The sequence below is a fragment of the Oratosquilla oratoria genome, chromosome 3 (assembly GCF_046742065.1).
Source record: "Oratosquilla oratoria isolate Oo_2021 chromosome 3, ASM4674206v1, whole genome shotgun sequence".
In the NCBI taxonomy this organism is placed as follows: Eukaryota; Metazoa; Arthropoda; class Malacostraca; order Stomatopoda; family Squillidae; genus Oratosquilla; species Oratosquilla oratoria.
In genome coordinates, this window is record NC_134779.1 from 71,353,673 (window position 1) to 71,369,114 (window position 15,442).

The window sequence follows — 15,442 nt, forward strand, 5'->3', positions numbered from 1 at the left end:
TTGGGGAAGAGGGGAATGTCTGTTGGGGAAGGACGAGAGAGGACAGAAGACAGAGGTGAATGGAGAATGGTTGGATATGGTTGATGTGATGCATGAGGTGGAATGGGTGGGGGGATGGGGAGTGAGGTAGTATGTGTGAGCAAAATTTGACGCAGCCCGAAGGGATTTCTCCCCGTCTTCTCCTCTTATGCAATGGGGGGACGGAGAGGGGGGGGTCGCCGATTTAATGAAGCGGCCTTGCTGCAGATGTGCTGTGTCTTGCGACACTGCTCATGACCCAGGGCAGTGGACAAGGTGTAGGGATGACTCATCATCCAGGAGGTGCTAAGATAAGAGGGGGGTAGAGGGGTGTGGAGTGTACTCGGGCATGGAATGGGTGGAAGTGATTTTATGGCTTTTCATTTTTGGCTACCTCCCTTGTAAGGGGGAAAAAGCCTTGGTATATGTATGTATGTATTTATCTGTTTATTATTATTTCCTTGATTAATTATCATTTATTATTATTTATCTGTCAAGTTATTATTATTTACTCTTTGCCTATTTATTATTCAACTTTACCTATTTATTTATTTACTTTATTTATTATTATAATTTTTATCTATCATTATTATATATATTTTTTTGCATCTGATCTAGTTATGGACCAAAAAGTCTCTTATCGGCATGCTCTTCCTTTGTAATCCTTTGTGAAAAACACACTCCCTGGCTTATGGTCCCAATTGATTATGATGATACCACAACCATTCCTTATGATAAAGCCTTCTTGTTGAATCCCTTCAGCACTTGTTGGGTGATGTGTGTGAGTAGTGTGCTGGAGAAGTGGCCCTCCTTAAATCCTGTTTTTTTTTTAATACCACAGTTGTTCTTTACAGCAATGAACTCAGGATGTGTGCCTCATACCCTAAGCTCAAACTGAACCGATGGAAAGAGACGGTGACATCAAACATGACTACCACACCCAAGCCAGGTTTCACACCCACCCCAGGGACCAAAAGCACTACAAATAGGTAATGTAAATATATTTGATTATTCATGAAAATTAGATAATTTCCCATTGCATGGTGTTTGAAAAGTCATGAAATCATGGAAAACCATAAAACTTTCATATGATGTCATAAGAAAGTGATTAAGTAATTTTTCCCATACTGTTACAAGAATTTGAAAGTATGAAAAATGTAGTATTTTTTTAACTGCAATAATTGCATACTGGGGTGCTGACTACTTTTTGATCCCCCTGTATTTACCTAGTTGTATTATATGGGAAGGGAGCTATGTTTGTAGTGACCCGTCTTTGTATCTTTCAGCATCAAGTTTGCTCTTAAATTCTTGAATAGAGTTTGCACACACTGTGTGGGGAGCTATTCTTTTTCAGATCTCTTCTATGATTATCCTTTTTGAGTTTCTTTTCATGTCCTCTTGTTTTTCTATTGTCCCACTTTAATAAATCATCTCTAGGATTTCCTTTCCTTTCATGAATCTATAAATAGTCAGTAGATCTCTTCTTTCTCTTCTTTGTTCCAGAGTTGGTAGATCCAATTTGGACAATCTTTGTATATCAATTTGGAGAGTGTTGGTGCCATCTTTGTCATTGCTCTCTGTATTCTTTCTAATTTCTTAATATTCTTTTTAGTACTAGGTGGCCATAGTGTTGCAGCATACTCCGATTTTGGTCTTATCAGTGTAACTAATATTTTCTTGATCATTTCCTCATCCAAATAGTAAAATGCCACTTTCATTGACCTTAATAGGATGAAGGTTTTTCTGGTGACATGTCGTTGCTGATTATTACTCCTAGGTCCCTCTCTGAGCTCACATTTTTTACTTCACCAATTTTATAATTTCTTGATATTCTATCTTTACTTTTCCAAATTCCATTATACTGCACTTCTTAATGTTAAAGTTCTCTTTCCACTTTTGACTCCATTTTAGATTTTATCTAGGTCTTTCTGTAGTGATTCACAGTCTTCCTCTGTACTTCCTTTCTTTAATATTTTTGCATCATCTGCGAAGAAGTTCATATAATATTCTATGCCTTCATCCATGTCATTTATATATATGGCAAACATGGTTGGAGCCAATACCAAACCTTGCGGGACATCACTTATCCTTTCTTCCCAGGTCGAGTATTTATCTTTAATTACTACCCTCATTTTCCTCCCAGTCAAGAAGTCTTCCATCCATTCCAATAATTTTCCATTCCATCCCTTTCTTGTATTAATTCTATTAGTCTTGAGTAGAAGCAGATCAAGTTTGTTGTACATGATCTTCCTTGTCTAAATCCAAATTGTGTTGGATTCAGTATATTTTCTTCCAGATGTTTAACCCATCTACTTTTGATAATTTTTCACATATTTTTGCTATTGTGCTTGTAAGGGAGACCAGTCTGTAGTTGGTTGGATTTTCCTTGTTCCCTCCTGTATATATTGGTACAATATTTGCATTTTTCCAGTCATGTGGTGCCTTTCCTTCTTTGAATGAGTATTTAATTATCTTGTATATTTTGTCTGTCAACTCATCCGTGCATTCTTTTAATATCCAATTTGCAATTCCATCCAGACTGAGATTTTCTGATATCAAGGTTTTTTATTTGGTCTCGGATTTCCTTTTGTGTCACAGCTATTTCCTTCATTGAGGGGTATCTTTCTCTATTTCCTCACAGTTTTGTGAACTTTCAATTGTGAATACTGATTTGAAAGGTTTGTTTATAATTCTAGCCATTTCTACAGGGTCTACCAGATAAATCTGTACAAATTTTGAAGAGGTATTAAGCACTTAAAAATCAGAGCCATCTGGAGGCAATCCACTGAAACGCGATGTAAACAATAAACAAAGCGCCGCGTGTTACGACAATGAATTCTTAGGGTTTGGTAAGTACGAAAGAAAGAACTTAAGTAGATTATTAGAGATAGAGAGAGAGATGAGCAAAAATAGGACTCGGTGGGAAAATGAAATCATGGACTTAAGAAAAGAGGTAATTGGTTTAATTGATTGTTTATCTAAGACTAACCACGAAATTTCTGACCTGAAAAAAGCTAACTTGGATCTTACAAACGAAATTAAAGAAATGAAAAGAGACATAAATGAACTGAAGAATGAAAATGAAAAGAAGAAAACTAATGATAATAATAGCGAAAATCTAAAGCAAGAAGTGAACAACAAATTCCAAGAATTGACACAAAAGATCGAAGAAAACTTAGGTGGGGACAGTATCCAGGAAATTAAAAAGTGGAAAGAAAATATTGAAAATAAAGAAATTGCTTTCAAAGAAATAGTCAAGCAGCAAATGCAAGATAATGCAAAAGACACAATCATTCAAGTGATTAACGAAAAAGCAAATTGGGTCAGGGACACAGTAGATAGGAAGAAATGTATTGTGGTTTATGGGCTTAAAGAAAAACAAGGATTGGCGAGGTACATGAGAGAAAAAGAAGAAAAAGAGACAGCAGTAGAAATCCTTAATGAAATTCAGGGGGGAGATAGTGATTCAGGCACAGACTTAGAAGAGACTTACAGAATTGGTCGCTATACTAAGGATAGGAATCGACCTCTAAAGATAAAACTAAGGTCACAAGTGGTAGTAGAAGACATATTTGAAAAAGTAGGTAACTTGGCAAAGAGTGAAAAATACAATAAGATATGGATAAAAAGAGAAATGAGTACTGAGGAATTAGAAAAAGAAAGGGCGCTAAGAGAAGAAGCAAAGGAAAAAAACTTGAAAAGATCGGAGACAGAATGCAAAGAATTCCAGTGGAGAGTAATAGACTTGAGATTAAGACAATGGCGCTTCAAAACGAACAAAACAAGGGAAGAAGAAACCAGGGAGAAGGAAGAAAATTAAAAGTGGCCTATACCAACATTGACGGACTAATTTCGGGACTGAACGAACTCAATGATTATCTGTTAGAAGCAAAACCAGACATAATGGGAATTGTAGAGACTAAACTAAGAGGTGAAATACCATCCACTGTTATCGGACAAGGTTTATACAACTACTGGATAAAAAACAGGGACAAGAAACAGGGAGGGGGAATCATGTTCTTGGCCAAGAAAGACCTAAAGGTGACAAAAATTGCAGAGGGCAAAGGTAATGCTGAATTGATCATGATAAAAGTCGAAGGCAAGAATATGAAAAGTAGAAAGTTTGTGGTGACTTATGTGCCTCCAAAAACAAGCGCTTGGAAAGAAATTGAACATAAAAAAATGCTAGATGACACAAGAAAATCACTCAATGAGATACTAATGGGTAAGGGTAATCTGGTAGTTATGGGGGACTTCAATTGCAAAGAAATTTGTTGGGACAGCATGACAGTGCAAGGAGGAGATGACTCGTGGGGCAATGTACTGCTAGATATGACCATGGAGTACACAATGACCCAATGGGTCCATGAAAACACAAGGTACAGAAATAATGAAGAGCCATCGAAACTAGATCTAATATTTACAACAGAGCCTGAAATAGTGCATAAAGTCCAGTATGAGACACCAATTGGAAAGAGTGACCATGTACTCATCGAAACTATACTAAAGGAAGAAATAGACATAGAGAGGAACGAAAAGCATAGGAAAGGAAGACTGAGGTACAACAAAACAGACTTTACAAAACTAAAGACATTCTTCCGGAATGCAAACTGGGAAATATTTTACAGGGAAGAAACAGCAGTGGAAGAGAAATGGAATATATTGATGGAAAACTACAATGAAGGGGTAAACAGGCATGTACCAAGACAAAAGCGAGAGAGAGAGTACATTAAATGTTGGTTCAACAAAAGATGCAGTGAGGCAAAAGACAGAAGGGACAAAGCTTGGAAAAAGTGGAGAAAAGACAAAAAACAAAGCAAATGGCAAATTTATGTTAACTATAGAAATGAGTATGTTAATGTGAGAAGAGAGGAGAAAAGGAACCATGAGAAGGATATTATAGACAAATGCAAAGAGCAACCCAAACTATTCTATCGGTATGTGAATGGTAAACTTAAAAACAAACAGGAATTGGTGAAACTATGCCAAGGAAACATAGAATACACAGAAGATTTAGAGATGGCCGAAGTCATGAACAATCACTTTAAATCTGTTTTCACCAGAGAGAAAATACCGAATTGTGACATAGACAAAAACAAGAAATCTCCCCTCATGAATGAGTTTACAGCATCACTAAAGGAAATATCAGAACATTTATCAAGGCTGGATGTCAGAAAATCACATGGCCCGGACGGTATTGCAAATTGGATTCTAAAGGAGTGCAAAGAAGAACTAACAGACAAAATACACATCTTAATAAACAGCTCACTCAAAGAAGGAAAGATACCCGAGGACTGGAAAAACGCTAACATTGTACCAATACACAAAGGAGGAAACAAAGAAGAACCCACCAACTATAGGCCAGTATCACTAACAAGCACCATTGCCAAAATTTGTGAGAAAATAATCAAGAATAGATGGGTAAAACATCTGGAAGACAATGACATATTAAACCCAAGACAATTCGGATTCAGACAAGGAAGATCATGCTCCACAAACTTAATATGCTTTTACTCAAGACTAATAGACATAGTGCAAGAAAGAAATGGATGGGCTGATTGTGCATTCCTAGACTTGCAAAAAGCCTTTGACAAAGTACCACACAGAAAACTACTAAAAAAACTGGAACACATAGGAGGAATACAGGGAAACCTACTAAAATGGATAGAGGACTTTCTGACTGGTAGAAAGATGAGAGTAGTGCTCAGAGAAAAATATTCAGACTGGAAAGAGGTGATCAGTGGAGTACCGCAAGGATCTGTGCTGGCACCAATAATGTTTGCTATCTATATGAATGACATGGATGAGGACGTGAACTGCTACATGAGCTTCTTTGCCGATGACGCCAAACTGCTAAGGAAAATAGAAACTGATGAGGACTGTGAAGCACTGCAAGAAGACCTAAATAGGGTATGGAACTGGAGTCAGAAATGGGAAGTGGACTTTAATACTAAGAAGTGTAGCATAATGGAGTTTGGAAAAAGCAAAAACAGAATATCAGGAAAATATACAATTGGAACCAAAGAAGTAAAGAAAGTAGGATCCGAAAAAGATTTGGGAGTAATTATCACGAACGACTTGTCCTATGATATACAGATTAACAAAATTGTCGGGGAGACTTACAATTTGCTAAGATCAATAAAAGTGGCGTTTACATACTTGGACGAAGACATGATGAAAAAAATATTGGTTACATTGATAAGGCCTAGATTAGAGTATGCAGCGACATTGTGGTCCCCCAGTACCAAAAAGAATATAAAGAAAATAGAAAGAATCCAAAGAGCAGCTACAAAAATGGCACCTGCACTTGCAAACCTATCATACAAAGAGAGATTGGCTAAACTGGAGTTACCGACACTGGAGCAAAGAAGAGAGAGAGGTGACCTATTGACCATCTACAGAATCATGAAAGGCACAGAGGTACTCGATAGTGAGAACTTACTTAACTGGGACAAAAGAAACACAAGAGGACATGGAAAGAAAATAAAAAAACATAGCTATAGAAGAGAACTGAAGAAAAACAGTTTTCCTCATAGAGTTTTGGACACTTGGAACAAACTGGACAATGAAATAGTATGCGCAAAAACCATTCATGAGTTTAAAAACAAACTAGACACTGCAAGATACAAAGGCGGGACAACACGAGCATAGCTCCCCTTCCCGCAAAATACAACTAGGTAAATACAACTAGGTAAATATGGCAATTCTGATTGTTTCCAGATACTTCCATTTGTCTAATAATTTAGCCAGTTGTATACTAGCACTGGTGCAATAAACATTAAGCAATGGAACAAGCCAAACGTTCAGCCATATGCGAACTTCGTCGCACGGCTCACATTCCTAGCGCCATAATAAGGATGCTAAAATACTCCAGACAAACTGTTTACGATGTTTGTAAACGTTTTGATGAGACCGGCGAAGACCAACAAGCTGCTCACAAGCCCAGAAGGGGCAGAATTCTAACACCTCGCTTTTTAGCTGGTCTCAAGAGAAGTGTCAATGCAAATCCAGCCTTACCATTATCGACATTGGCAAAGAAGAGAGGTGTCAGCACAATGACAATTCACAGAGCATTAAAGAAATTGGGATTAACCTCATTCTCACAAGGAAAAAGACATCTTTTGACACGAAAAATGAAAGAAATCCGCTTGACCAGGTGCCAAAAGCTGTTGAACTGGATGAAGTTGAATGGCTCAGTCATCAAGTTTTTTTCCGACGAGAAGATTTTCACGGTTGATGCGACTTTCAATAAGCGGAATGATCGCTGGATAGCCTCCTCATCCTCAGAGGTCCAACACAAGACAACGACGAAGAAACCAGCAAGTGTCATGGTGCTCTGTGTGGTGTCAACTGAGGGGGACGTCTTCACTCACTTCTTCAACAACAAGGAGAAAATCAATGCCGTTGTCTATTGCAAAGTTCTAGAAGAGAAAATAATACCCTGGATGAAAGATAAGGCTAGTGGCAACCAGTTTGTCCTCCAACAAGACTCGGCTCCAGCCCACACAGCGAAGAGGACCACCAACCTTCTCGAAGGGTCAAATGTGCAGTTCTGGAACAAAGAGTTGTGGCCCTCAAATCGCCAGACCTAAACCCTTTAGATTATTATTTTTGGGCGCGAATTGAGGCCAAGGCATGTGACAAGCCACACAGAAGTATAACAACCCTGAAGACAGACATCAAGAAGGCTGTGGGTTCATTATCAAAGTCTGAGATCATCAACGCTGTATCCAAGTTTCGTAAACGCGTTGAAAGCATCATAACAGCTGAAGGTAGTTACATTGAATGAAATCATTGTTCTTATTGCCTTTTCTAAATATACTGAAAATTTCATAACTCTCTGTTTATTATAACCCGAGATATTAATCTTAAAACATGTGATAAGAAGTTGTACGGATTTATCTGTCAGACCCTGTACTTCTTTATACTTGTAATTCCCTTTGTGCAGACTTACTATTTCTTGTATGTTTTTTAATTTACCATTTACATATGTACTTGTAAAATAGAGTAGGTTGTTCCTTGCATTTTTCTATTGTCTTTTTCATAGTTTCTCTTTTCATCTCTGTATTTTTACATAATCATTTCCTAGTTCGATGTATGTTTGCCACTTTTTTTTATATTTTTTTCCATTTTTCCCTGTATTTACCTAGTTGTAATATATGGGCCTGCAACTATGCTCGTTATGACCCGTTTTTTAATCTCTCTACATCTAGTATACTTTTGAATTTGTGTATATTTCTGGCATTAACTGTTTCACTGTTTAATTTGTTCCAGATTTACCTAGTTGTATTTACCTAGTTGTAATATACGGGAGGGGAACTATGCCCAGGGTGACCTGTCTTTGTATCTTTCTGCATCAAGTTTTATCTTAAAATCTTGTATAGTGTTTGCACATACTGTTTTGTTGTCTAATTTGTTCCATGTATTTATTGCTCTGTGTGGGAAACTGTTCCTTTTCAAGTTTTTTTCTATAACTATCCTTTTTCAGTTTTTTCCATGTCCTCTCATTTTACCGTTGTCCCACACTAACAAGTTGTTCCTGTCTAAAACTTCCATTCCTTTCATTATTCTGTAGATAGTCACCAAATCTCTTTTTTTTTTCTTCTTTGTTCCAGAGTTGGTAGATTCAGTGTGGACAGTCTTTGCTCATATGTTAGTTCAGCGAGAGTCGGTGCTAGTTTGGTTGTCGCTCTTTGTAATCTTTCTAGTTTCTTGATATTCTTTTTGGTACTGGGTGTCCATAGTGTTGCTGCGTACTCAAGTTTTGGTCTTATTAGTGTAGTTAGTATTTTCTTTATCATTTCTTCATCCATATAAGCAAATGCCACTTTGATCGACCTCAATAAGTTGTAGGTTTCTCCGAATATTTTATTTATATGCTTATCTGGTTTCATGTCCTTTCCAATCATCACTCCAAGATCTTTTTCAGAGTTTGCTTTTTTTTTTTTCTTCCCCAATTCTGTAATCTTTTGATATTCTGTTTTTACTCTTTCCAAATTCCATTATACTGCATTTCTTTATATTAAATTTTACTTCCCACTTTTGAGTCCAATTCCAGATCATGTCCAGATCTTGTTGCAATGAGTTGCAGTCTTCTTCTGTTTTTACTTTCTTTAGTAATTTTGCATCATCTGCAAAGAAATTCATATAGCACTCCACGCCTTCATTCATGTCATTAATGTAAACAGTGAACATGATCAGGGCCAGTACTGATCCTTGCGGGACATCACTTTTTACTTCTTCCCAGTTGGAGAATTTTTCTCTAATTAAATTTGATAGTGTAGGTGCCATCTTGGTTGCCACTCTCTGGATTCTTTCTATTTTTTTTATGTTTTTTGTGATGTCTGCCCACAATGATGCAGCATATTCTAGTTTCGGTCTTATTACATACATACATATATCAAGGCTTTTTCCCCCTTACAAGGGAGGTAGCCAAAAAGGAAAAGCCATAAAATCATTCCCACCCATTCCATCCCTGAATACACTCCACACCCCTCCACCCTCCCTCTTATCTTAGCACCTCGTGGATGATGGGTCATCCCTACACCTTGTCCACTGCCCTGGGTCATAAGCAGTGTCGCAAGACACAGCACATCCGCAACAAGGCCACTTCATTAAATTGGCGACCCCCCCTCTCCGTCCCCCCATTGCATAAAAGGAGAAGACGGGGAGAAATCCCTTCAGGCTGCGTCAAATTTTGCTCACACATACTACCTTATCCCTCATCCCCCCGTCCATTCCACCTCATGCATCACAACATCATCCATATACAACCATTCTCCATTCACCCCTGTCTTCTGTCCTCTTCCATCCTTCCTCAACAGACATTCCCCTCTTCCCCAAAACCCCCTTTACCCCATCCATCCACCTCATCCTAGGATGTCCCCTCTACATCTGCCTTCCATACCTCTTTTACTAGTCTTTCTTCACTCATTCTTTCCATGTGTCCAAACCATCCTAATACTCTTTCATCAACCCTATCTCCCAACTCCCTTTCCATCCCCGTTCTTCTCCTCACCTCCTCATTTCTCACTCTATCTAGCCTAGTAACCCCCATCATACTTTTCAGACACCTCATCTCAAACACATTCAAACTCCTTCTCTCTTCCTTTCTTATGTTCCATGTTTCTGCCCCATACAGTGCTGTTGGTACAATCACTCCTTCATACAGTTTCCTCTTCGCATCCATTCCCAAATGTCTATTCCTCATTACACTCTTCAATCCACCAAGGCATTTACTCGCTTCTCTCAATCTACATTCTACCTCCACCTTCACTCCACCTTTTCCTGCCACATTTGCACACAAGTATCTAAAACTATCCACTTCCTCCAGTCGCTCTCCCTTAATGCTCACTTCCAGTCCACTGCCACTCTCACCCCTTGTACATCTCATCACCTTACTTTTACCCACATTCATCTTTAGCTTTCTTCTATCGCATGCTCTCCCAAACTCTGTCACCAACTTCCTCAGTACCTCCTCCAATCCTGCCACAAGCGCAGTGTCGTCAGCAAATAACAGCTGGCCCACCTCCCACTTTTCTCCATTTTCTTTAACCATCTCCAATCCCTGACCCACTACCCTTGCATTTACCTCTCGTACTACCCCATCCATGTATAAGTTAAACAGCCAGGGCAACATAATGCATCCTTGACGAAGTCCCACCTTTACCTCGAACCATTCACTCTCTCCATTTCTAATCCTGACACAAGCTCTACTGTGTTGGGTGGCTAGTGAATACAAATGACAACTTCCAAGAAATAATATATTTGATTATACACTCAATAAAGGCGTGCACCTGCTTACAAGGCTGCTCAGATACTAACGCCATGCTCCAATTTGCGCCAAAACAAAGACGTGCATCGCATCTGCGATATACAACACAACCAAATCTTATACATAATATAAATACATAATAACATAATATAAATAATACAATAACAAAACAACAAAATACAATTCTACACCACACCAACACATCGCTCGGCCCGCGCCTCTCGGTGCCCTCACCGAGCAAACAAGAAAAAGACTAACCGAGGCAAGGAGAATCCAAATGACCCAAAGACAAGCCACACACAACAGTGGCAGACAGAAGTGTGGGACAACTGGATATAATAGCACACCCAAATACATTAAATAAACACATACATATATGAGGACATAAAGACAATACATACAAACACAAAAAGGAACATAAGACTGGCGCCAGTTAACAAAAATACAAATACAGCAATCGCCGGACGTCTAGGACATGATACTTAATATTTAAACACGACAAAATACAATACAAGAATACACAAATGGGAAACATCACAAGAATACATAACACCACACAATGAAAGTTCAGTTAATTACAAGACCCCTTGACGTATGGTCATAACAATGAGGGGTAGCTAAACAAGGCAAAGTTCTCGCTGTGGGCCCAGGAGGAGGCCGGGTAAAGGTAGGGATAGGCACTTGAGTCTTCTTGAGCCTATCCGAGTGTAAAATCTCGCTAAGGGCTGTAGAGGTGTCAAAAATCCTGAACTTGTTAGGATGTAGGCATTCAGTGACCAAAAGGGGGCCCTCAAATTTACAATTTAATTTTGACTGGCGATCAGTCATGCTTTTGAAAACATGATCACCAACACTGATGGTCACAGGTGTTGCACGAGCATGTTGTTGTTTCAACATGGCCTTTGAAATATTCAGTTTATCTCTAACAGAAGTATAAATGGCATGCAGCACATGACTCTGTAGTTTACTATAGTAATCTACATTGTAGAGGGGACAAGCAGGGCTGTCAAGCACATCATATGGGAGCCGTTTCTCAACTCCAAAGATAACATAATGAGGCGTTTTGCCCATGGAAACATTAATGGTACTATTGATACAAGCACTAACATAGGGAAGCCAATCCTCCCAAGACTCATGAAAATTACTAGCAAGGTGACGTAGGATGATAAGCAGTCACGAATGTCTGTTTGATACCATAATGTTCACAAATACCTGCCAAAACCTCGTTCCTAAATTCAGTCCCCTTATCACTAAGGAGCACCGAAAGAGTGGTGTATGGACACAACACATGGGAAACTAAAGCATATGCTACAACTGGTGCAGAGTTGCTATGTAAGGTGGCTAAGACCACAAAACAACTAAAGTGATCCACGCACACAAGGACATACACAGAGCCCTGCGTGCAACGAGGCAGTTGCAAAAGGTCTATAGCCACAGTCTGAAAAGGGCGAGAAGGAGTAGGGTACTCTAAGATGGGAGCAGTGCTCGTAGAACCTTTGTTTTGGGCACAAGAACTACACCGGGCTACATAAGAGGTAATGTTTAGTTGCATTTTAGGCCAATAATACTTCTTCCGTGCCATAGCCTGAGTTTTGTCACGACCTGGGTGACCAGCCTGAGGGGCATCATGAGCAAGGGACAAAACAACGGGAACTAGAGACTCAGGGATCACTAGCTGTGCCACATCTTGCTCAAACACTTCCACATTACAAATGAGAACCTTGTCCTGCAGGGAAAATTGGTACAGAGGTACTGGTAAAGCTGGTAAGGTGGAATCATCACCAGACTCCAAAGCATAAATGACAGCAGACCAAACAGGGTCTTCACGCTGAGCTTTGGCCAGATCCTGTAGGGAAAAGTTATGAATCACGGTAACAGCAGCAACAGGGATATTCCGTGAAAGTGCATCAGCAACATGGTTCGCATGCCCAGGGGATATGCTTTAGGGTTGGATTGAATTCCTCGATTGTGAGGAACCATCTGGCTAGGCGGCCTGACAGAATCTTGCCCTTAAAAAGCTGAGTGACAACAGTGTGGTCCGTGTAGACTGTAATAGGATATCCAAAAATGATATCACGGAAGTGCTTTAAAGCCCACACCACTGCCAGGGCCTCTAAATGAGTAACAGAGTAACGGGACTCAGGCTTGTTAAGAATGCGACTAGCATATGCAATAACATGAGGTCTACATCCATCTACTTGTTGCATGAGTACAGCTCCAATACCTGTACTAGAAGCATCTGTACAAATAGTAAAGGGGATACTATAATCAGGGAAAGCCAATACAGGTGCTTCAGTAAGAGCAAGCTTCAAGGAATCAAAACTTGTCTGATGGACATCACGCCACTGGAAGGAAGAGTCCTTCTTGAGAAGGCGAGTGAGAGGGGAAGCAATTGAAGCAAAGTTTTTAATGAATGCACGATAGTATCCTGCAAGTCCAAGGAAGGAATGTACATTTTCAACCGACTTCGGTATAGGGAAGTCCTTGACTACCTTGATCTTTTCACCTCTGGTATGGATACCATGCTTGTCTACAACGTGACCTAGGAACTGGATACTAGCCTTGAAAAAGGAATACTTAGGTAAGTTGAGTTTCAACCCAGCTTCAGCACAACATTGCAAGACCATGGACAACTTAGAAAAGTGGCTTTCCACATCTTTGGAAACTAGAATCAAATCATCCAGGTAAACAAAAAGTCCATTCCCAATTAAGCCATGAAAAATGGAGTTAACTAAACGCTGGCAAGTCAAAGGAGAATTCTGCAAACCCATGGGGCAACGAAGCCATTCATAGTGCCCACTGGGAGTCAAGAAGGCCGTGATCTCACGAGACTTCTCCTCCAGGGGGTATCTGCCAAAAACCTGCTTTTAAATCTAAAGTGATGAACACCTTATTACCAGTGCCAATGGACTGAAGAAGCTCGCTTAAGATAGGCAGAGGATAATGATCTTGAAGAGTGACCTCATTGACTTTCCTGTAATCAACAACAGGACGAAAAGATCCATCTTTCTTAGGCACCAGGAGAAGAGGCGAGTTCCACTCGGAGTGGGACTCCTGTACAACACCTTCACTCAACAAATCGTCAACCAAGGACTGGGCTATAAGCCGACGAGAGTGAGGTAGCCTGTAAGAGGGGACGTAAACAGGACGAGTGCCTGGCTGAAGATCAATTCTATGAACCACATGATCCGTAACCCCTAACGGATCACCTGGTAAAGCCAAAGCCTGACGGTGGGTAACTAGCAGGTCAAGGAGACGAGGCGTCTCTTCAGGAAAATCAATCTCGCCTACAAATGTGGCAAGCTCAGAAGCTAAGTGAGCAGGGTCACGTGTTGGAGGAGACTGTAGAACAGAAGCTGCTATAATAGGCGAATCCTGGAAAGTAGCAACGTGTACCACCTCAAAGGAGCCTAAGTGACTGCCAGGAGAGAGAGGAATAGGAGCACCTGTGACATTGATTACCATAGCTGTGGTAACATGATCCTCACGAATAGTGAAGAGTTCCTTCTAGGGCAAGCCGATGAATACGAAAAGAGCCAGGCAAAGAGAGAACGTCAGACCCTATCGGGGCACCCGAGACGTGCACCGGAACTCGAACAGAACTTGAAGGTTCAATTAGATGCTCTCCTACAACAACAGCAGCACAATGAGCAACAGGGGTAGAGCGCTTAGAAGTTGGGACAGGCACATTTGTGGACTGATCAAGCACAGGAGAATCAGAAACAGAAACTGGCCTATCCGAAGCAGAGATATCAAAATTGCAGAAAGTCACTAGACGGCGACTAGGAGAAATATCTATGCTATGAGCTGTAAGAGCATCAATACCCAAGAGACAATCACACTTAAGGGCAATGCCAGAGACAACAGCAAAAGTGACATTGAGGACTGTAGCATGTGAGGGAAACTGCAAGGGAAGACAAACAGATCCAAGAACAAGTAAGGGAGAACCTTGCACAGAATGCAAATTATTACAAAAGGGAGATAAAGGGAGATTATACAATTCCCGTAGAGCAAAGTAAGCCTTTCTACTTAACAGACTACATTCTGCACCAGTATCTACAGTGACAGAAAATGGCGTATCCCTAGTAAGAAATTGAAAGGTAAGTAATTGAGAAGACTAAACAGCCACAAAGGGAATTATTTGAGACCGAACATTGCTGGTCAACTCTTTGGGTTGTGAAACACGCGCTGGGGAAAATGGGATTGACGAGGCTGGTGAGAAGTCTCATCCCTAAGTTTCAAAACCTTGAAATATTGATCAGTCGAGTGTTTACAATGACCATGGATATGGCAATAACTGAGTCTACCTGGAGGTTCTACTCTGGAAAGGTCATGCGACAGATTAGAAGAAACAGTAGGTACACTCCTGCGAACAGGGGACAGTCTTGACTTGTGTACCTGGCGCCTACGGCGGTAACAAAAGTCGCTCAAATGACCATACCTGTTACAAAAGTTACATAACAGGGGAGGGGGGGTAACTGTAGATTGAGGGGAACTATGAGTAGGAACTGTAGACTGAGAGGACTGAGGAGAACAAGGGACATGACCATGTTGATGAGCATTGCTAATACACAAGGAACTAGACGGTACTTCCCCTAGTTTACGGGAAAGCTGTGACACAAAAGACAAGAGAGTCTCATCAGGCTTATA

General features: G+C 40.1%; 1 protein-coding gene across 2 annotated transcripts in view; it reads left to right on the plus strand.

Annotated features, from left to right (window-relative positions):
* LOC143023841 (peroxidase-like) overlaps positions 1-15,442 on the plus strand; it is a 724,944-nt gene that overhangs the window by 555,354 nt on the left and 154,148 nt on the right. For both annotated transcript variants that reach the window (XM_076182490.1, XM_076182481.1), the window contains exon 14: positions 873-1,007. In XM_076182490.1, the coding sequence (XP_076038605.1) occupies positions 873-1,007 (135 nt within the window). The remainder of the gene's footprint in view (positions 1-872; positions 1,008-15,442) is intronic.